The sequence below is a fragment of the Anomaloglossus baeobatrachus genome, chromosome 10, assembly GCF_048569485.1.
Source record: "Anomaloglossus baeobatrachus isolate aAnoBae1 chromosome 10, aAnoBae1.hap1, whole genome shotgun sequence".
Classification (NCBI taxonomy): Eukaryota; Metazoa; Chordata; class Amphibia; order Anura; family Aromobatidae; genus Anomaloglossus; species Anomaloglossus baeobatrachus.
The window spans coordinates 44919111-44943493 of NC_134362.1; the positions used below are offsets into that span (position 1 = coordinate 44919111).

The following is a 24383-nucleotide window of genomic DNA, read 5'->3' on the forward strand; positions in this document are numbered from 1 at the left end:
TTGGGATGTAAACAAGTGATCATCTATTCACAAGATAGGTATAAACTTAGTAATTGTTGGGGGTCTGACCACAGGGACCGGCCCTGATTGTCAGAAAGGGACACTCTAATGTCGGCGTCACACGCTACGATATATCGGGCGATATGTTGTCGGGGTCACGTCGTGACGCACATCCGACATCGTTTGATATATCGTACCGTGTGACAGCTACGAGTGACGGTGAACGAGCAAAAATACTCACCTTATCGTTGCTCGTTGACACGTCGCCCATTTTCAAAAAGTCGTTTCTTCTTCTATGCTCCGGTTGTTCATCGTTTTCGAGGCAGCACACATCGCACCGTGTGACACCCCAGGAACGACAAACACAACTTACCTGCGTCCCGCCGGCAATGCAGAAGGAAAGAGGTGGGTGGAATGTTTACGTCCCGCTCATCTCCGCCCCTCCGCTTCTATTGAGCGGCTGCCGTGTGACGTCGCTGTGACGCCGAACGCCCCTCCCCCTTCAGGAAGTGGATGTTCGCCGCCCACAGCGAGGTCGCCCGGGAGGTAAGTACGTGTGACTTGGGGTTAACGACTTTGTGCAACACGGGCAACAAACGTCGGGGGCGGGTACGATTGCTCGTACGATCGCACGATATATCGTACCGTCTGACACCCGCATTAAAAGGGCTTTACACGCTACGATATCGTTAATGAATTATCGTCAGGGTCACGGTGTTTGTGACGCACATCCGGCGTCATTAACGATATCGCAGTGTGTGACACTTATGAGCGACCTTAAATGATCGCAAAAGTGGTCAAAATCGTTTGCCGCGGAGAGATCGTCCTGAATCAAAAAATCGTTTTCTTTATTTTCAGCGATGCTGTTTGTCGTTCCTTCTGCACCACACATCGCTGTGTGTGACACCGCAGGAGCGAGGAACATCTCCTTACCTGCCTCCACCGCCAATGCGGAAGGAAGGAGGTGGGCGGGATGTTACGTCCCCCTCCTCTCCACCCCTCCGCTTCTATTGGACGGCTGCCGTGTGACGTCGCTGTGAAAGGAGGCGGTTTGCCGGCAGAGCGACATCGCAGAGCAGGTATGTGCGTGTGACGCTACCGTAGTGATAATGTTCACTACGGCAGCGATCACACTATCGCACGTACGACAATAAATCATACTCACACCTAGCAACAATAACAAGGGGAGGGAAAGAGGAGGTATAGCAGAGGAGGCGTGCGACCCCACGCATATCGCCACTGGCGTGTGGCTTCCTCAGGGGAGAGAGAGTACTCCTCCTCTTTTCCTCCCCTTGGTATTGTTGCTAGGTGTGAGTATGATTTATTGCAGGTCGCTCCTTTACTACCGGGATCTGCATCTCCCTAGCATGTACTGCTGATTTTGCACTGGCATCTGCAGTCTTTGGTCTAATTATTTGTCATCGTCCATGACATAACCACCAAAAAAATATTTTTTTATCATGAATTGGATGACTCAAATGTTTGTATCTACACTTGAGTTACCCCATGCTTGATATATGTAATATCCTTTTCTTTATGATACAAATCAGCTACATTTGCGGATATCTACATCTCTACCCTATCTTGACCTAACATTGCGGGTACTCGGCGTGGGGTTTATTGTCCTCTGGGCAGATTTATTTATGCATATTTTGGTGTTATTTGTGATCTATATTTACCGCTTAGGCTATGTTCGCACGTTGCGTTTTTCCCGCATTTCTGCAGCGTTTTTAGAGGCAGCGTTTTTGCGCTAAAACGCATGCGTTTTTTGTTTTCCAGCAAAGTCTTTGGGAAAAGCTGAAATCCTGTCTGCACTTTGCTTTTTTTTCTGCAGCGTTTAATTTGCATATTTTGGGTCAAAAACCATGCTGAAAAAGAAGCAGCATGTCAGTTGTTGTTGCCATTTCTGCAGCGTTTCCTTAACATTAGAGTCAATGAGAAATGGCAAAACGCAACCAAAATCACAATTCCTGCGTTTTTCATGCTTTTTACCTGCTTTTCCACTGCGTTTTTGGGTCCAAAAACGCATGCTTTTCTGACCACAAATTAAAGTGTTCTAATGTTCCTTTACACACACACAAGAACCGAAAATTTAAATGCTAAAAAATAATAAACTGTACTTATTTTTCTGTTAAAATGTGCATAACCACTATTATTTCATTTAAATTGATAATTTTCCGTATAGTTTTATTAAAAGTTAATTTTATACTTTTTTTCTCTTTTTTCATTCTTTTTGACTATTTCAACTTTACTTCTCAGTGTCTTGATCTACAAAACGCATCTGCAGAAACGCAGGTGAAAACGCAGGTAAAAAGCGCTGAAAACGCACTAAAAACGCGGTAAATACGCATGCGTTTTTAGCGCTAAAAAATGGCCAAAAGCCATTTGGTCAAAAACCAAGGGAAGGAAAACGTGCAGAATAAACTGCAGGTACTCCGACGCAACGTGCGCACATAGCCTTAAACCCCCCCCCCCCTTCTGATTCTGTGAAGTACTTTATTTTTTACACCAGTGGGTCCATTTGTACTAACTTTATTGTATAGAGGGTTAGTTGTTTAATACTAGAGGTACTTTATATATACCATTGTATTCACATATTTGAGGTTGGCGTGCTGGGGAACCATGCCAATTCTGGGTTTTAAATGTTTTTAATTGTTTGTATGTGTGCCCTTGTGCCCTGGGGCCATGATCTGTCCGCACAATTTTTTCAGTAATGAATAAAAATATTTTTCTATGATTCTAATACCGTGTTGGTGATCCCATTTTTTGGTATATCTTTTTTCTTCTTGTGTAATTTGTACTGATCGTGCACAAACTGCCTGGTAACTCCAGTTCTCCTCCTGCTCTCACCAAACATGGCCACCAAAACATCGCGTCACCGAGATCAGTTTTTTTAAAACGAGAAAGGAACAAACATTTTTTTTTTTTATTTTTACGTTTCGGAAACGAGTGTTAGTTTTCCCTCCGTCCCTGGCGACTTCCCGCACACCGCGTACTTTGTTCGAATCAATCAGTGAGGGAATGCGGCGTCCGGGCAGCTGATTGGCTCCGGCCGAGGACGAGAGCAGGCGCAGTAATCAGGGCGTTCCATCAATGACGTCACTCGGGTATTTCCGCAGAGCTGCAAGGGATTGTCTGCCATTTCTCGTGTTAGAGGGGGGCGTGGGGTGAAAGAAGCTGAAGTGAAGTGGAAGGAGAAGAATTGATTTCAATAACTAGAGCTGTTAATTGCAGGACGTGAACGGCTCCGCTCAAAATCCGGCCTGGAAGGGCTGAAGCCACTAAATATGGACGGTAAGGGGGGAGCGAGGAAGTGGCAGCCTGTGTCGGGCACCATCCCTGGGGCTGGGCCTACTGTGGGGGCTTTCTGTGTAGTTTAGAAGTATTTGGGGGGGGAAGTGACCTGATTGCACCTATGGTTTGTGTGTAGTGTCTGTTCTGTTGTGTTTGGTTGTAGAAGTGATACAAGTTGTTGGATCAATGTTGCAAATAAGAAACAAACAGCAAAACTGTCTCCAATGCCCCTCCCCCAGCAGAAGTGTGAGCAGCAGCAGACATGCAAATGCCTCTTATATTTACTAAACATTGTGTTGATGGGCAGAACATTTCGTAAATTATTTTATGTACAAATTCTAAGGTGTAATGGTTTGTAAATATTTGTATCCTTTATCTACTAAATATTAGGTGGAATCTATGTATGATATATATACGTACGTACATATATATGTGTAATATATTGTGTGTGTGTATGTATATATGTGTGTGTATGTGTATCTATAATATATATATATATATATATATATATATAATATGTGTGTTTTTTATACATGTGTACATTATATATGTAAATATACATTATATATGTGTAGTATATTATACATTATATATGTGTAGTATATTATACATATAGTGTGTGACTATATATATATATATATATATATATATAGTCACACACTATATGTATAATATACTACACATATATGTATAATATACTACACATATATAATGTATATTTACATATATAATGTACACATGTATAAAAAACACACACACACATATTATATATATATATATATATATATATATATATATATATATATATATATATATATATATATATATATATATATATATAATATATATATATACACACACACACACACTATATATGTAAAATATATTACACACACGTGTTTATATATAAATATACATATATATGTATAATATATTATCGTATATAACACACACACGTGTGTGTGTGTGTAATATATTATACATATATAGTGTGTGTGTGTGTGTATTTATATATAACACACACCCACACACACATATATTATATATATATATATATATATATATATATATATATATATATATATATATATATATATATATATATATGGGGGGGGAGTTAAGTTTCCTCTATCTGCCATCTTGGTCTCTAAATCTATACCCTGTTTTGAGCAAGATTTCTCTGTTGTTTTTTTTTCTTCACTCTAATCTACAAATGTCTTCCAATAATTTTTATTTTTAAAGTAATAGGCAAACATTAAAGGGAACCCGTCACCAGATTTGGGGCCTATAAGCTGCGGCCACCACCAGTGGGCTCTTATATACAGCATGTTAGAATCCTGTATATAAGAGCCCAGGACGCTGTGTAGAACGTAAAAATCATTTTATAATACTTACCTAAAACGGTCGCGCTGCGGTGGAGTTGGGCCATATGGGCATCTCCGGTACCAGCGCCTCCTCTTTCGGCCATCTTTGTCGTTTTTCTGAAGTTGGTGTGCATGATGTGTCGTACGTCATACGCACTCACCGGTCCCAAGCAGGCCTGCGCAGGACCTCAATGCCGGCGTAGTACACGTCATGCACACCGGCTTCAGAAGAAGGACGACAAAGATGGCCGAACGAGACGCCCATATGGCCCAACTCCACCACAGAGACCATTTAGGTAAGTATTATAAAGTGATTTTTACGTTCTACACAGCGGCCTCGGCTCTTATATACAGCATTCTAACATACCGTATATAAGGGCTCACTGGTGGTGGCTGCAGCCCAAATCTGGTGACAGGTTTCCTTTAACAGCATCTAATAATCTATAGGGTGTTAACATGTTCATAGTGTGTGTGTTATTTGTTTTAAGGACAGCATAAAAAAGACACGTCCATTTTTGATCATCGTCAGGAATCAAAATTACCCACACAAGTCTATGGGTCCGTTAACATCACGTGCAGCACACAAATGGAATTAGAGTATGATCCGTGTTCTGTTTGTGATTGATGTTACAATGTGCATCTTTACGGGGAACCTGTCACCAGATATGCCCCACATAAACTGTGACCACTACCAGTAAGCCCTTATACACAATATCCTAGAATACTGTATGAGTGCCCGTATAACAATAGGTTTTTGTTAGATATATAATAAATATTATATAGATAGATATATCTGCAGGATAGTCCAGTCTGATGGGTGCCGCTGGTCTTGTTCCAGCATCTCCTGTCTTCTCTTCTTGTGATCACCATCCTCCTTCCCTGCACTGTGTGGATGATGCGTCCTACGTCATCCACACAGAGTCCTCCATTGTGCTCCTGCGCATGCGCACTTCTCTCTGCACTGCTGAGGGCAAAGTACTCTAATGCACAGGAGCGGAGAAAGGTCAAGACTGCCCACGCATGCGCACTACAATACTTTGATCTGCCCTCAGCTGGGCAGAGAAAAGTATGCAGGAGTGCAACGGGTGGCTCAGTGGTTAGCACTGCAGTCTTGCAGCGCTGGGGACCTGGGTTCGAATCCCACCAAGGACACCATCTGCAAGGAGTTTGTATGTTCTCCCCGTGTTTGCGTGGGTTTCCTCCTGTTTTCTCCCACATTCCAAAGACATACTGATAGGGACTTTACATTGTGAGCCCCAATGGGGACAGTGTATGAATGTAAAGCACTTCGGAATATGTTAGCGCTATATAAAAAAATAAAAAAAACGGAGGATACTGCTTGTATGACGTAGAACATGTCATCTACATGGAGCAGGGAAGGAGGATGGCGATGGATGGAAGTAAGAAGGTGCCGGACCGAGATCAGCGACAGACATCGGACCGGACCACGCCACAGGTAACTATAATAAAAGGGTTTTTTTTTTTTTTTTTCTTTATACAGAGCTGCCTGGGCACTTATAAACAGCATTCCAGAATACTGTATATAAGGGCTCACTGGTGGTGGCCACAATTTATAGGGGACAAATCTGGTGATAGATTCCCCTTAATTTGCCATTGGAGCATTGCATGGTTCAAAGTTTTACACCGGCATGTCGCACTCCAAAAGGAGAGACGTTACCCCAACATGTGCCTCAACGTGTGTCTACAATGTGTGGATTGCAGCTTTCTGCTAGATTAGGTGCTAATGCACCAAATTCTCAGACAGGTATGAAGAGGAGCTCTGCAGATGGTGACTTTTAGGCGGGGGTCACACTGGTGTATAGCATCCAATGCGAGAGAATCGTGCCGATTATGTTAATGACACTTTGCTCCGAGTCTAAGCTGAGTGTCATTTACTGTGATCCCATTTTAGTCGCATGCGAGCATCAGATCCCAGGTGTGGAGAAGATTGAAGACCATAATTTCTCCATTGTCTATGTATATATATCACACTGCACTTGGATGACATCCAAATAGTCTGATGCTTCACTCGCACCCATAGACTTGTATGGGTGCGCGTGAGCCAAGATGCGCTGCCAATCATGGCAAGAAAAGGAGCGGTGGTGGGCACTGCTCCATAGTATACCACTGAAGAGTGCTAAAGGATAAAACTGCCAATTTATATGCAAATGTGAGTGAGCCCCAATGATTAGCGCTGCACAGCAGATCTGTATGAGCATATACTTGGGGGGGGGGGGTGGAGGAGAGAAATAAATATTAGGATGATATTTAAAGGGGAGTTGGATGCGACAGTGTGGATGTTGTGCGTGATACAAGAATACCAAATGAGGGTAAGGTGGACACTGATAGATGTAATTATACTGGCAATATGGGAAGGGGCTCAAGGGTTCTTTGTGCTTTCCATAGGGAAGTTTTGGCTGCCTTCATACTGGTAATGGTTGGCTCGGATTGTAGGGAGGGGGCCTGGATGTGGCTTGCGACCATTTCTAGGGGCTGAATGTGGCTCTCCAGGTAAGGCCCGTTTCACACGTCAGTGAAAAATACAGACGTTTTTCACTGGCGTGTAAACCACGCACATGTCCCTCCGTGTGCCGTGAATTACAGCACACGTGGGTTGTCTAAGTGCAATCCCGGCTCCGTTTTCCGTGGCCCGTGATTGCACTTAGAAATCAACTCACCTGTGCGCGCTCCCGCTGTCCATGGTGCTGATCGCTCCCGCGGTGCAGCATCCGGCCGGTGCTGACCCCCGCAGCAGCTGCTTCCGGGTCGGCTGTGTCGCGCATAATGAATATGCGCGACAGTAATGAGCCGGCACAGAAGGAGCAGGGAGAACGGGCTGCAGAGGACATCGCTGGACGCCGGGTGAGTTACAATGTTTATTATTTGACATGCACATTTTTTTCTGGCACGTGTTTCACGGATCACACCACTGCGTGGTCCGTGGGACATCAGTGATGCCAGAAAAAAATGGACATGTCTCCGTGCGGCAAACACGCACACGCGGGTACGCTGCACAGAGACACGTGCAGTGAAAAATCACTGACGTGTGAGCAGACCCATTCATTATAATGGGTCTGCGTATGTCAGTGATTCTGGTACGTTTAAAAAAAAGCACAAACGGCCCAGAATCACTGACGTGTGAAAGAGGCCTCTGAAAGAGTAGGTTACAAAGAAAGTTTTCTCCATATAGGACTGAAAAATAATGGTCCAATTACTCTGATCAGCATGTCATCCGTTTTTCTTGGACATTGAGAGGTGAAAAAACAAAACTTCTCCGCCTTATCTGGTCTATGAAAATCAGTCTCTAATGTTGGAGTATGGTTGGATATTTTTAATTTTTTTTTATGGATCTATAGATTTCCTTTGCTGATTTTGATTGACACACAGATCAAAATCCAACGAAAACCACAGGTAGCGCTCATGAGAAAATCGGTCTTGTATACAAGCGCAAAGAATGATGGTAACCACTCACACGCTGATGATACTCAGACTACTTTTTTTATAGTTTATATATAAAAAAATCACAGAATTCTGAATGAGTCCTAACACTGCTGTGGACACTACAACTCTCAGCATGGCCTAATGCGACAGACTGTCATTGCATGCTGGGTTAGGCTGCTTTCACACATCCGGTTTGAGCAGTGCGGCTCAATCCGGCTGTGCAAGCTATGCAACGGATGCGGTGAAAACACCGCATCCTTTGCATAAGTTTTTCCCTTGCGGCCCGTCCGGTTTTTGCCGCTTGCGGCATGCTACTGAGCATGCGCAGTGGCAAAAACCGCATGCGGCGGCCGGATGCGGTTTTTGCCGCATCGCGCCGCATCCGGCCGCCATAGGCATGCATTGAAAAATGCGCCGCATCGGCCGAATGCGGCGCGATGCGTTTTTGTTTTTTTTTGCCGCACGAAAAAAAGGGCTAGGCAACGTTCCATCCGGCCGCCGCATCGGCTAAATCTGCCGCATGCGGCAAAAACCGGATGGAACGCAAGGCCACGCGGCACAATGCGGCACTAATTAAAGTCTATGCAGAAAAAACGCAACCGGCAGCAAAAAAAAACGGTTGCGATTTTCCTGCAAAGTGCCGGAGTGTGCCGCATTGCAGAAACCGGAGGTGTGAAAGCAGCCTTACTTGTTACTTCACAACATCTTGAAGACGACTGGCGTGTTGGGACGATCACATAGGACTAATAAGCAGCATTAAACTTACCAATTTTTGTAGGAACCCCACAGAATTTCTATCGTTCCATAGCATTTATTTATATACCTCAGATTGAAGCTATGCACCGCGTGTTTCCTCCCCACCACAGTGTATGGACGGCCTTTAAAAAACATAATAGACTCTAGATCATTTATTCTTATAACACTACCTTATACTGATCCACTTTTAGGGTATGTGCGCACGTTGCTTTTTACCTGCTTTTTACCTGCTTTTTTGCTGCTTTTTCTTCTGCGCTGTTTAATGCCAAAATGGATGTGTTCTTCTATTCAAGCAAAGTCTATGGGAATTTGGGTTTCTTGTTCACACTATGTTGTTCAAAATGCTGCCTTTTTGTGGCAGAACTTTGGTCAAAAACTCAGCTTTTCAAAGAAGCAACATGTCAATTGTTTTTGCCATTTGGGTTTTGCACTGCAAAGCTGAGTTTTTGACCAACGTTCTGCCACAAAAAGGCAGCATTTTGAACAACATAGTGTGAACAAGAAACCCAAATTCCCATAGACTTTGCTTGAATAGAAGAACACATCCATTTTGGCATTAAACAGCGCAGAAGAAAAAGCAGCAAAAAAGCAGGTAAAAAGCAGGTAAAAAGCAACGTGCGCACATACCCTTATACTTCGTGGAAATTCAGTAATTGACAGGTGATGTATTTATTACCTATATTCACTTGCTAAAGGGTTGGGTCTAAAAAAAATTCCGAGACTGACAACAAGGAACTTGACAGTGTTAGACATGTTCACAACTAGTAACTCCCATGTGTGAATTTATTCATACATTTCCAGGAATATTACAATGCACGGTGATGAGACAATGTGAGCCGGAACTATTAATTGAAAGTATAAGCAAAGAAATTGTGACATGTTCATAAGTGGATCAAACATGCACATTGTTCTAATTTTTGTTTCGTTTAGGCTCGTTTGGAGGCAAGCAAAAGTGGATATTGTTTTTTATTTTTATACAATTTTATGTTTTATTTCTTTTAAAGAATCTATTTTAACAAGGTCCTGACAAGAAACATAAAAATGTACTTTGTTGACCGGTACCAGTTCCCACTCTACGAATTCCAGTTCCTTCTCGTCAACCTGATCTCATGGGTTCTGTTACCCGAAATTCATGAGAAATAAATCACTATTGATTAGAGAAGAGGGGAAAAATGTCTCTGTATTCCTGAACAGAGCCCTACGTTATTCCCCCAAAAAAGGGGTAAAAATTTGTGTTTTAGGTCAATTTCCCACATCTTTGAAAAGGGAACAAATCTCGTAACAGAAGACATAACGTGATCGATCGTCTCCTGAGCTAAGTGCGTTATAACCGCCCATGAAGGTGATTTTGGGAGACCTGGTGGTCAGGGCGAAAAAGGGGGGGGGGGGTGTCCTGATGCAAGAAATGTGGTTTGTGACATCTCCAATCTACCAATTCTATAGGGAAGCCGCAACGGAACTATTGGTTTGGGGTTTTTTTCCCTTCTGTTCGGTAAACTCACATTATCGCGTCGTCACAACCTTTTGGCCTCCAGACCAGTCAACATATAGGAGGCAGCGCATTGTTCCTCACTATAGGAGGTTGTTTAAATTATTTTTTGGTCAGGAGTCAAAATGTTGGGGAAAAAAATGGCTAAAAAGAAAAAGGAGTTTCAAGAGGAAGAAAAGGAACCAATGTTTTTGACCTCACGTACTACAAAATCGTTATATAAGAAAAGGCCAAGTGTGGGAATAATCCCAAGGGGGAGGAAAAGGAAGGTTGTGTATGCTTAAAGGGGTTGTCCATTTCACCAAAAACCCCTTCTTTTATAAACTGTATTCCTCTATGTAACATTATAGGATGCCCAACACCCATAGTGGTGCCTTTTCAGTAATTTCGGCACCAGGTCTCCTGGCGGTTACGTGACTTTTGGCATAACGACCAGTGGCTGATAATTAGCTGCTTTATTCACACTTCTCATAGACAAAACGCAGATATCCGAGAAATATGTGAGAACCGTAGCCTCTTAGTGGTCACTGATTGGCGGCAGCGTTCACAATGTCACGTAAGCGCCGGAAATTCTGGTGCCGACAGCGCTGGTGTGAATCTAATCTGTGATATTACACTGGAAAATAATTTAATCTCAACATCAAACCCTTAACCCCAAGGTAGAAGAAAGATAAATGAAGTTTCACCATTTTTTTTTTTTTTTTGGAGGGAGACCATTACCCTTATTAGGCCTAAGACACATGGTATGAAAATCGGAGCGAGGGGAGTGCGATAAAACATCGCATTCGACTCGGACCAATATTAGCCTGTGTGTCAGCGCGCATGAGCGATTTATTTTCTGAGTCGTAATTGGACCGAGAAAACAATCGCAGCATACTGCGGGTTCGATTCGATCCTAGATTCTCTCGCACCCATTCAAGTCTATGGGGCAAGAGACAAATCGCACTGCACTCGCAGTACACCGGTGTACCACGAGTGCAGGGCGAGAATGGCAATAGCCGGCTACGGAGGAGAGAGGGAGATAAATTCACCACCCCCGGTCCCTCAGCGCCGCGGCCCGTCCCCCCACAGCTGTGGCCCGATCGCATGATCGGACCTCAGTCGCAGTGACACTCGCATGACACTCGGCTCCTGCTGTACTGCCAGCGTGAGCCGAGTGTCATGCGAGGATCGCAGTAGTCCCCCGTGTGGCCCCGGCCTTAGGTGAGGACTTAGCTTACATTATGCCATCAATAGAATAGAATTTCACTCTTTTCCTTCTCAATAATCTAAGGTGGTCATTCAGCTGTCAAGATTTCTTCAAGGAAAACAAAATTACTCCAGCTTATAGCTTTTTTTTGTCAGTGGTGTAATTTTCATGTAATGAAGACTAATGTATTTCAGTTTCTCTTGCTGAAGCAAATTAGGCCAGTAATATGGAAAGTCATGACAGTATATACCCTTACAGAATTGTTCAAAAAGACTCCCAAATATTTTCTGTTTAGGCCGGTTTTACTCATTGTAACCCCTCATACAGCATTGAGGAAGAACCGGGAAAATGTTTTTCCTTGTGAAAACAATGAGCCCATAGAAGGAAAAATCCAGCGCCCAATGAAAATCCCAAAAATATGGTTAAAAATCTATTAATTGAAGATCAATTAAAATTTAAGATAGTGGCAATAAAATTGAGAAGGATGCATGTAACTTGCGCGTATCAGACCTTAATCGGTCCTTTTTTTTTTTTTCCTTTTTTTTTAAGGTCTGAAATGCGTAAGGTTACATGTATCCTCAATTTTATTGCCACTGCCTTGGATTTTAATTGATCTTTAACCATATTTTTTGGATTTTCCTTGGTTGCTGGATTTCTCTTTTCTTCCTAATCAACTGTTCTGGAACTCTTCCGCGCATCCATCCACATGGGCTAAATTTGAAGGCAGTACAGTAAGCTGAAATGTTATTTTGTGAGAAAAGAAAAAGTAAAAAAAGTAAAAATTTTCAGATTACCATCCAGCCATCAAATGTAGGATATGTGGATGGATGTGTGGAAGAGTTCCAGGACGGTGCTCCCAGAGAATGGTTGATTTGGGAAGAAAAGAAAAATTCAGCAACCAAGGAAAATCCCAAAAATAATTGTTAAAAATCCATTTATGGAAGATCAATTAAAATCCAAGAATGTGTGTAAGCTTGCGTGTTTCAGACCTTAAAAATGAATAAGGACCAATTCTTTTAGTGTTAGAAATGCGTAAGTTACATGTATTCTTCTCAGTTTTATTGCCACTACCTTGGATTTTAATTGATGTTAGATAAATGGATTTTTAAATATATTTTGGGGATTTTCCTTAGGGACTGGATTTCTGGATTTTTCTTTCCTACCCAATCAACTGTTCTCTGGGAGCATCACCCTGCTGGAACTCTTCCGTGCATCCATCCACATGGGCTACATTTGATGGAAGTATGGTAATCTGATATTTTTTTTTATTTATTTTTGTTTTTTTTTTATTTCTCACAAAGCCCATGGATGTAGGATCCACCAAACAAATTTTCACTGCACTGTATTAAAAGCGTTGCTTGCTGAATGTTTTCAGAAATGAATTGAGCGTCTGTGTTAAATCAGTGTCCTGAAGTAATTCAAGACAACATGAACGTGGATTCTTGCCACCTGGGATCAGAAGCCGTCCTCCTTAGACAAATAAGAATTGAAAAGTGTTTTCCTCTTATAATCAAAGGTGGGGGAAATACTTCCAAGTGTGGGTGGCGTGATCGAGCCGTACATACAAGTTTTAGAAAGGCCAATTTGATATATATATTTAATCTAACATATATATATGTGTGTGTGTGTGTATATATATATATATATGTGTATATATGTGTGTATATATATATATATATATATATATATATATATATATATATATATATATATATATGTTAGATTAAATATATATATCAAATTGGCCTTTCTAAAACTATATATATAATATATACATATATATATACACACAGTTAGGTCCAGAAATATTTGGACAGTGACACAAGTTTTGTTATTTTAGCTGTTTACAAAAACATGTTCAGAAATACAATTATATATATATAATATGGGCTGAAAGTGCACACTCCCAGCTGCAATATGAGAGTTTTCACATCCAAATCGGAGAAAGGGTTTAGGAATCATAGCTCTGTAATGCATAGCCTCCTCTTTTTCAAGGGACCAAAAGTAATTGGACAAGGGACTCTAAGGGCTGCAATTAACTCTGAAGGCATCTATATATTTAAATTTATATATATATATATATATATATATGCACATATAGGTTTAAAAAAATATATATGTATATATAGATTAAATATATTCTATATATTTTTTTAAACATATATGTGTGTAATTATATATACATACATATATATATATATATATATATATATATATATATAATTACACACATATATGTTTAAAAAAATATATAGAATATATTTAATCTATATATACATATATATTTTTTTAAACCTATATGTGCATATATATATATATATATATATATATATATGCACATATAGGTTTAAAAAAATATATATGTATATATAGATTAAATATATTCTATATATTTTTTTAAACATATATGTGTGTAATTATATATATATATATATATATATATATATATATATATATATATATATATATATATATATGTATGTATATATAATTACACACATATATGTTTAAAAAAATATATAGAATATATTTAATCTATATATACATATATATTTTTTTTAAACCTATGTGTGCATACATTATATATATATATATATATATATATATATATATATATATATATATATATATATATATACACACACTATATGTATAATATACCACACACACACACAGTCACACACTATATGTATAATATACCACACACACACACAGTCACACACTATATGTATAATATACCACACACACAGTCACACACTATATGTATAATATACCACACACACACAGTCACACACTATATGTATAATATACCACACACACACAGTCACACACTATATGTATAATATACCACACACACACACACACACACACACACACACACACACACACACACACACACACACACACACACACACACATATATATATGTATAATATATTTATATAATATATTGATGTACAATATATATATATTAGTAATATAGTGTGTATATAATATATATAATGTGTAATATATTATACATATATAGTGTGTATATATTACACATATATATATATAATATTAATGCACATGTTTAGAAAATATATATATATATCATTCTTTTTAGTGTATATGTATGTTTGAAAAAATAAATTATACACACACACGTATATGTTTTAAAAAAAAATATGGAAAATATATATACACATATGTTTACATTTTATCTCTCTAATCTCTATCAAATATTTGTTTCTTCAACGTAAGCTGGAGGAAAACCTGTAAAAAAAATAAATAAATAAATAAAAAAATCAGCAACACTATATTAAAACTCTGACATCTTCTAGGACCATAACTGAGGTTGTGGATATCAGGACCCTCCTGATGGCTCACTGATTTTGTATAGAAGATATTTTCTTTGGAAGACCATACTATCTTTCAGGAGGAGGACATTAAAAAAAGGAAAGCTGGTCTTGCCTGTAATTCGGTCATATTTTCTATTTTTGATGCCCAATACATTTTCTTTCAGGTCTAAGCCAGCATGGTTATTTGGAAGATCCTACTGGGGTCGGAGGAGAGGTTTTGATTCCCTATGTTCCTTTCAATACAGGGATCAAGGGTCAACCTCCCATGAGGTTCAGTTGTAGTGCTGGAGGCAGTAGGTATATGCCAATGCTACTTGACACAGGCTTTGAAGAAGGTCCAAGGATGGGCTGAAATGTTCGTCATTGACATTTTGGATACTTATCTTAAGCTGTTCTTCCAGTAAAGAAGATGCATATCGGGCGTGCCGTGGACAATAGTTTGCTGAAGACAAGCAGACTAAGGACTGCATTACTGGATCCGTCCTGTGGTCTGATGAAAACTTTGGTTCAGATAGTGTGTGTGTGTGTGTGTGTGTGTGTGTGTGTGTGTGTGTGTGTGTGTGTGTGTGTGTGGTGGCAACCAAGTGAGGAGAACAAAGACACGTGTGTCCTGTCTATAGTCAAGCATGGTGGTGAAGTGTCATGCTTTGGGGCTGCATGAGTGCTACCGGCTGTGGGGAGCTACAGTTCATTGAGGGAACCATGAATGACCACCTCTGTTGTGACATACTGAAGCAAAGCATTGTCCCCTTCCTTCATATTCCAATATAACGACCCCAAACACGCCTCCAAGATGACCACTGGTTTGCTGAAGAAACTGGGGGTAAAGGTGCGGCTGAGCGTCTCCAGACCTAAACCCTACTGAGCATCTGTGGAGCCTGCTCAAATGGAAGGTGAAGGGAGACCAAGGTCTCTAACATCAACCAGCTCCGTGATGTCGTCATGGAGGATGGAAGAGGATTCAGCTCTAGTGACCTCCATGTACAAGAGAATTAAGGCAGTGCTTGAAAATAATGGTGGCCACACAAAATATGAACTTTTTGGTCACATTTTTACTTAGGGGTGTACTCACTTTTGTTGCCAGCAGTTTAGCGATTAATGGCTGTGTGCTGAGTTATTTAGAGGACACCAAACTTACCCTGTTATACAAGCTGCACACTGACACTGTACCTTGTATCACAGGGTCAGATCTTCAGTATTGTCCCATGAAAAGATAAGTTACAAAAATGTGAGGGGTGTACTCACTTTTAGAATATACAATAAATTTTGAATATATTTGACTGAAAAGCCTTTTTTAGTAGAAAAATAACCTACTGGGCTAAGAAAATGCTTATATCTGATGGCAACAAGGTCAATTTTTTCCAGAATATTTCACTGGGGTTTGAAGTATGAGAAGATCCTTTAATGGACAATTTTTTTTGGCAAGAAAAGAAATACACTTCATGGTCCTTGCAAGAAATCTAATATATAAATGTGTGTGTGTCCGGGATTGGCATCTGCACCGTCGCAGCTACAGCCACAAGATTGTGCACACTCGCACGTCTGGACCCCGAGAACAACATAGCCTATATGTTGTGAGGTGAAATTTTAACCCCACACCTTCTAATTTTAACAATCAATTTTGCCCCTATCTACATAATGGGGAAAAAGTGAAACGAAAAGTGTATCCGCACCGTCGCATTTACAATCACGAAATTTTGCACAGACGCCTCATGTGACCCAGGGAATGTCGTAGACTGTTTCGACAGGAAAATGTAACCCCGCGCTTTACAGTTACGCTCCAAAAAACATGCCTCCATTAAAATAAATGGAGCCTGGAACTACAGGTTATTAGTAGGAGCTGTGAGTGGTTGCTATAGGAACAAAAGACATTCATAGTATAAGAAGCTTATATGTGAGGTAATAAGATGTCGGTGGGGAGACGGATAGAGAGAGACAGAAAGACAGAGAGACGGACACAGAGAGAGAGACGGACACAGAGAGAGAGACGGACACAGAGAGAGAGACGGACACAGAGAGAGAGACGGACACAGAGAGAGAGACGGACACAGAGAGAGAGACGGACACAGAGAGAGAGAGACGGACACAGAGAGAGAGAGACGGACACAGAGAGAGAGAGACGGACACAGAGAGAGAGAGACGGACACAGAGAGAGAGAGACGGACACAGAGAGAGAGAGAGACGGACACAGAGAGAGAGAGACGGACACAGAGAGAGAGAGACGGACACAGAGAGAGAGAGACGGACACAGAGAGAGAGACGGACACAGAGAGAGAGACGGACACAGAGAGAGAGAGACGGACACAGAGAGAGAGAGACGGACACAGAGAGAGAGAGAGACGGACACAGAGAGAGAGAGAGACGGACACAGAGAGAGAGAGAGACGGACACAGAGAGAGAGAGACGGACACAGAGAGAGAGACGGACACAGAGAGAGAGACGGACAGCTAGAGAGCGAGACAAGGAAAGAGACAGACCTAGAAAGACGGATGGGAAAAGAAACAGAGAGAGACGGACAGACGGGGGAAAGAGGCAGACGGAGCACATTACTTGGCCAATTTAGTTAAATCTGTGTGGAATATCTGTGGTGTTGAAATATATGACGTGAAATGCTTCTATTAGCTTAGTTTTTGCCTTTTTAATAATTACATTTATATCTATTTGTTTTGTGTGTTTTTTTTTTTTGTGTACAGAATACATTTTTGTTAATACATTCTATTTTGTTAACAACAGTTAGTTATTATTAACCCGGTAGTATAGATAGTAAAAAATAAAAATCCCAAATGACCCCTGTGGAACATTCTCTTTCAACATCAGAAAGTGATGGAATATTTGGCAATAGATCTCCACGCATACCAATAAAACTAAAGGAGAACATGGAGGATAATTAGACCATATTTTCCATTTATTCATTTTCTTCTACTTTTCATTCCAAATTTTTCACTCAATCTTCACTACTTTTTTTTTTTATTTTATTTTATTTTTTTTCCCTCTTTTTAGTTCTCAATTGCTGAAAGGGAAGGCTTGCGGGTGAGAAAATCAGAACTAGGAAAAGGGAGTTAAACAATGAGACAGGGCTAAATTCAAGAGTCTGTGCACACGATCGGATAGATTTGATGCAGAATTGAGGTTGCAATAGCTGCTGCAAAAACCCAAATTGTTATAAAGAAAAAAGGTTAACATTAATAGGGGTGCCCAAACTTTTTCATATGACTGTATATATAATAATTTAAATCTGGAAAATTGCATTTTTTTTTTCGATTTAGAACACTTTATACATTTAGCTTTTACCTGAAGAACGTAGATTATTATTCAATTGTTTGACATTAAGTTGATTTTTTTTAAATCTCGTCACGTTTGTATCATCCAAATTGTAGTTAAATTATTAACTCCCTATTTGTGCATGATTCAGCAATATTCTGTAACAATGGACATAATTATTTGTACAAGCTGTATCTAGTCACAACAAGCCTTGGGATAGCAAAAGCACCTAAGACACTATTGTTAAGATTCACATTCTTAGAAACCAAAGAACAGCACAAACAAGGAGCCGGAGACATGACACGCATGTTCTGCTCTAAAAATGGAGAATGGCAGCAGTCTGCAGCCACTTAGAGGATTATTCCCTCGTTCATGTTTTGAATTGTTGGTTTGTGCTTGCAAAAACGAGCTTTTTTTTTTTTTTTTTAAATTCTTATTTTTTTGCACTTTAATCATTTATTTAATGTATAACCCTTTATGAGATATTTAATACTTTTCTTCTGTTTACAGCTCATTGCCTAGGTAACTGACCACCACTGGGGTTTTTTTTCCCAGCGGTAGCTCAACATGCCCCGTGCTTACAAGTTCCTTTCAATTGAGCTTGTCTGCTTGAAAGCTGCCTGTGAGCTCCTAATCCACGGCAGTGTTAGGGTATGTGCGCACGTTGCTTTTTACCTGCTTTTTTGCTGCTTTTTCTTCTGCGCTGTTTAATGCCAAAATGGATGTGTTCTTCTATTCAAGCAAAGTCTATGGGAATTTGGGTTTCTTGTTCACACTATGTTGTTCAAAATGCTGCCTTTTTGTGGCAGAACTTTGGTCAAAAACTCAGCTTTGCAGTGCAAAACCCAAATGGCAAAAACAATTGACATGTTGCTTCTTTGAAAAGCTGAGTTTTTGACCAAAGTTCTGCCACAAAAAGGCAGCATTTTGAACAACATAGTGTGAACAAGAAACCCAAATTCCCATAGACTTTGCTTGAATAGAAGAACACATCCATTTTGGCATTAAACAGCGCAGAAGAAAAAGCAGCAAAAAAGCAGGTAAAAAGCAGCTAAAAAGCAACGTGCGCACATACCCTTAGTGCAACGGTGGTCGGTCTCCTAGGAAATAAGCTCTAAAAAAAAAAAAAAAAAGTGTAAACTCCTGCAGAATTTGAATAAACAGTAAATTGCAAAGATGCGTATATATACAAGCACTACTCGTCTCCATCTATGAAGATGGGAAAAACCCTTTCACAAATTTACATCTCAAGAGTATATGTAAATATTGGCAAATATATAATCCCTAGGTAATCCCGATACATATTCATACTCTATAGCTGCCAGTGTTATATAAACTTTTCAAGAACTGTTTCCGCATATATGGTATTTAGAAGTGACTCTTCTCCAAGGCAATTATTAACCCTTTTTTGACTGCACATAGCCGAATATAGCAGGAATCAATGTGTCTTTTTGATTTGAGCTGGAAATCCTGCACTCTGCCGAAATCACTTTTCTGTTTTTGTTTTTTTTGTAGTTTTTTTTTTTTTTTTTTTTATCGCCTCTGTTAGCCGATCCTTTATTATATATATACAAGCATTGTTGACCTTAGGGAGATCAACATATCCACTGCGGAGACACCATCACGTGTTTCTCAACGCAGTGATTCTAGAGCATTGCCCCCTGGGAAGTATGCAAATAAGAAAGCCGCGGAGACACCATCAGGTGTGTCTCAACGCTGGCAGGAAACTAGCCAGGTCTTTCACCGGGAAGGAACAACCACGGGAAGGGCAGTCTCCAGTCAAGCTTAAGTAGTCTTTTACTAGGCATTGCCCCCACTAGCCAGATTCCTACTCCACACTGATGAGGGGCAAATACCCCGAAACAGCTGTCTGTGGATGGATACCATGTTTGGTATAGGTGGTCTCCTTGACTGGAGACTGCCCTTCCCGTGGTTGTTCCTTCCCGGTGAAAGACCTGGCTAGTTTCCTGGCAGCGTTGAGAAACACGTGATGGTGTCTCCGCGGCTTTCTTATTTGCATACTTCCCAGGGGGCAATGCTCTAGAATCACTGCGTTGAGAAACACGTGATGGTGTCTCCGCAGTGGATATGTTGATCTCCCTAAGGTCAACAATGCTTGCTTAAGTAGTCTTTTACTAGGCATTGCCCCCACTAGCCAGATTCCTACTCCACACTGATGAGGGGCAAATACCCCGAAACGGCTGTCTGTGGATGGATACCATGTTTGGTATAGGTGGTCTCCTTGACTGGAGACTGCCCTTCCCGTGGTTGTTCCTTCCCGGCGAAAGACCTGGCTAGTTTCCTGCCAGCGTTGAGAAACACGTGATGGTGTCTCCGCGGCTTTCTTATTTGTATATATATATATATATATATATATATATATATATATATATATATATATATATATATATATATATATATATATATATATATATATATATATATATATATATATATATATATATATATATACATACATACATACATACATACATACATACATACATACATACATACATACATACATACATACATACATACATACATACATACATTATACTATACTATTATACTATATATACACTTTCCAATATAAAGTTAAAAAATAATAACATTGCATGATATATATATATATATATCATGCAATGTTATTATTTTTTAACTTTATATTGGAAAGTGTATATATAGTATAATAGTATAGTATATTATATTATATATATATATAATATAATACTATTATACTATATATACTTTCCAATATAAAGTTAAAAAATAATTACATTGCATAATAAAGATGAGATATATATATATATATATACACACACACGTGTGGTTAAGAAATATGAACATTCCATAATAAAAATGAATATATTAATCTTTTTATGGTAATATAAAGATAAATCTAATATACATGACTTTTTGCATATCTTTTTTTTTTTTCTTACGCTTTTTTTTACTTTATATGTGTAAAAAGTTTATATAATCTATGTGTGTGTGTGTGGTACAGACCAAAAGTTTGGACACAGCTCCTCATTCAAAGAGTTTTCTTTATTTTCATAACTCTACAAATTGTAGATTCACATTGAAGGCATCAAAACTATGAATTAACACATGTGGAATGAAATACTTAAAGTGTGAAACAACTGAAAATGTGTCTTATATTCTAGGTTCTTCAAAGTAGCCACCTTTTGCTTTGATTACTGCTTTGAACACTCTTCGCATTCTCTTGATGAGCTTCAAGAGGTAGTCACCGGAAATGGTCTTCCAACAGTCATGAAGGAGTTCCCAGAGATGCTTAGCACTTGTTGGACCTTTTGCCTTCACTCTGTGGTCCAGCTCACCGCAAACCATCTCGATTGGGTTCAGGTCTGGTGACTGTGGAGGCCAGGTCATCTGGTGTAGCGCCCCATCACTCTCCTTCTTAGTCAAATAGCCCTTACACAGCCTGGAGGTGTGTTTGGGGTCATTGTCCTGTTGAAAAATAAATGATGGTCCAACTAAATGCAAACCGGATGGAATAGCACGCCGCTGCAAGATGCTGTGGTAGCCATGCTGGTTCTGTATGCCTTCAATTTTGAAAAAATCCCCAACAGTGTCACCAGCAAACCCCCCCACACCATCACACCTCCTCCTCCATGCTTCACGGTGGGAACCGGCCATGTAGAGTCCATCCGTTCATCTTTTCTACAAAGACACGGTGGTTGGATCCAAAGATCTCAAATTTGGACTCATCAGACCAAAGCACAGATTTCCACTGGTCTAATGTCCATTCCTTGTGTTCTCTAGCCCAAACAAGTCTCTTCCGCTTGTTGCCTGTCCTTAGCAGTGGTTTCCTAGCAGCTATTTTACCATGAAGGCCTGCTGCACAAAGTCTCCTCTTAAGGGCTGCTTCTCACTTGCGAGTTTCTCGCAGTAGAGTAATGCGAGAAAATCTCGCATTGGAATCGGACACATGTTAGTGAATGATTCAGCTCTCATCTGCGATTTTTTTTTTTCTCAGTCCAAATCGGACCGAGAAAAAAATCGCAGCATGCTGCTTTTTTGCGAGTTTCTACTGCGAGTTTCTCCAATGCAAGTCTATGGCAGCGTGTAAAAAATCGGATGTCACGGGACAGCACTCACACCATCCTAGTGACATCCGATTTTCTAAATACATTTCTCGCATGTTTCCTAAAACACTGGAAACGAGCGATGTCTCCCAATGTCTGTCAATCACTATTCTCTGTCAGTCGGTCTCTCCCTCTCGGTCTCTATTCTCTCTCTGTCGGTCCGTCACTATCTCTGTCCCTCTCTCACAGTCTGTCGGTCATTTTCCCCTCCTCTCTCATACTCACCGTTCCCCGATCCCCGGCGCGGCGCTGCACGGCATTCTCACTGCTCCGGCGGCTTTTACTATTTTGAAAAAGCCGGCCGCTCATTAAACAATCTCGTATTCCCTGCTTTCCCCGCCCACAGGCGCCTATGATTGGTTGCAGTGAGACACGCCCCCACGCTGAGTGACAGGTGTCTCACTGCAACCAATCACAGCAGCCGGTGGGCGGGTCTATACTGTGCAGTGAAATAAATAAATAAATAATTAAAAAAAATGGCGTGCGGTCCCCCCCAATTTTAATACCAGCCAGATAAAGCCATACGGCTGAAGGCTGGTATTCTCAGGATGGGGAGCTCCACGTTATGGGGAGCCCCCCACCCTAACAATATCAGCCAACAGCCGCCCAGAATTGCCGCATACATTATATGCGACAGTTCTGGGACTGTACCCGGCTCTTCCCGATTTACCCTGGTGCGTTGGCAAATCGGGGTAATAAGGAGTTATTGGCAGCCCATAGCTGACAATAAGTCCTAGATTAATCATGTCAGGCGTCTATGAGACACCCTCCATGATTAATCTGTAAGTTACAGTAAATAAACACACAAACATGAAAAAATCCTTTATTGGAAATAAAAAACACAAACACATTCCCTCATTACCAATTTATTAACCCCGACAAACCCTCCATGTCCGGCGTAATCCACGGACTCCAGCGTCGCTTCCAGCATGCAGGTGACAGGAGCTGCAGAAGACACCGCCGCTCCGGTCACCTCCAAGCAGCAACTGAGGTGAGTAGCGCGATCTGCTGAGGTGTCACTGAGGTTACCCGCTGTCACTGGATCCAGCGGTGACAGCGGGTAACCTCAGTGACACCTCAGCAGATCGCGCTACTCACCTCAGTTGCTGCTTGGAGGTGACCGGAGCGGCGGTGTCTTCTGCAGCTCCTGTCACCTGCATGCTGGAAGCGACGCTGGAGTCCGTGGATTACGCCGGACATGGAGGGTTTGTCGGGGTTAATAAATTGGTAATGAGGGAATGTGTTTGTGTTTTTTATTTCTAATAAAGGATTTTTTCGGGCGTGTGTGTGTTTATTTACTGTAATTTACAGATTAATCATGGAGGGTGTCTCATAGACGCCTGACATGATTAATCTAGGACTTATTGTCAGCTATGGGCTGCCAATAACTCCTTATTACCCCGATTTGCCAACGCACCAGGGTAAATCGGGAAGAGTCGGGTACAGTCCCAGAACTGTCGCATATAATGTATGCGGCAATTCTGGGCGGCTGTTGGCTGATATTGTTAGGGTGGGGGGCTCCCCATAACGTGGAGCTCCCCATCCTGAGAATACCAGCCTTCAGCCGTATGGCTTTATCTGGCTGGTATTAAAATTGGGGGGGACCGCACGCCGTTTTTTTTAATTATTTATTTATTTATTTCACTGCACAGTATAGACCCGCCCACCGGCTGCTGTGATTGGGTGCAGTGTGACACCTGTCACTCAGAGTGGGGGCGTGTCTCACTGTAACCAATCATAGGCGCTGGTGGGCGGGGAAAGCAGGGAATACGAAATTGTTTAATGGGCGGCCGGCTTTTTCAAAACAGTAAAAGCCGCCGGAGCAGTGAGAATGCCGTGCAGCGCCGGGGATCGGGGATTGGTGAGTATGAGAGAGGGCTGCTAACTTCAGTTACTCAGGAGATTAGCGGTCACCGGTGAGTCTTCACAGGTGACCGCTAATCAGGGCGCGACACAGACAGAGCCGCAGCATGACAATGAAGTCGGGTGAAGTTCACCCGAGTTCATTCTGACAGTGCGGCTCTGTCTGTGTCTGCTGTCATCTGCCATTCACCGCTGCTACATGGCTGTCTGTGTCTGCTGTCAGCGGCCATGTAGCAGCGCTGAATGGCAGATGACATAGTAAAAAATACGCATTAC

General features: G+C 40.9%; 1 protein-coding gene across 2 annotated transcripts in view; it reads left to right on the forward strand.

The window, feature by feature from the left end:
- Positions 1-3127: 3127 nt before the first annotated feature.
- RELA (RELA proto-oncogene, NF-kB subunit) overlaps positions 3128-24383 on the forward strand; it is a 49976-nt gene continuing 28720 nt past the window's right edge. For both annotated transcript variants that reach the window (XM_075325649.1, XM_075325650.1), the window contains exon 1: positions 3128-3294. In XM_075325649.1, the coding sequence (XP_075181764.1) occupies positions 3288-3294 (7 nt within the window). In that variant the 5' untranslated portion in view covers positions 3128-3287. The remainder of the gene's footprint in view (positions 3295-24383) is intronic.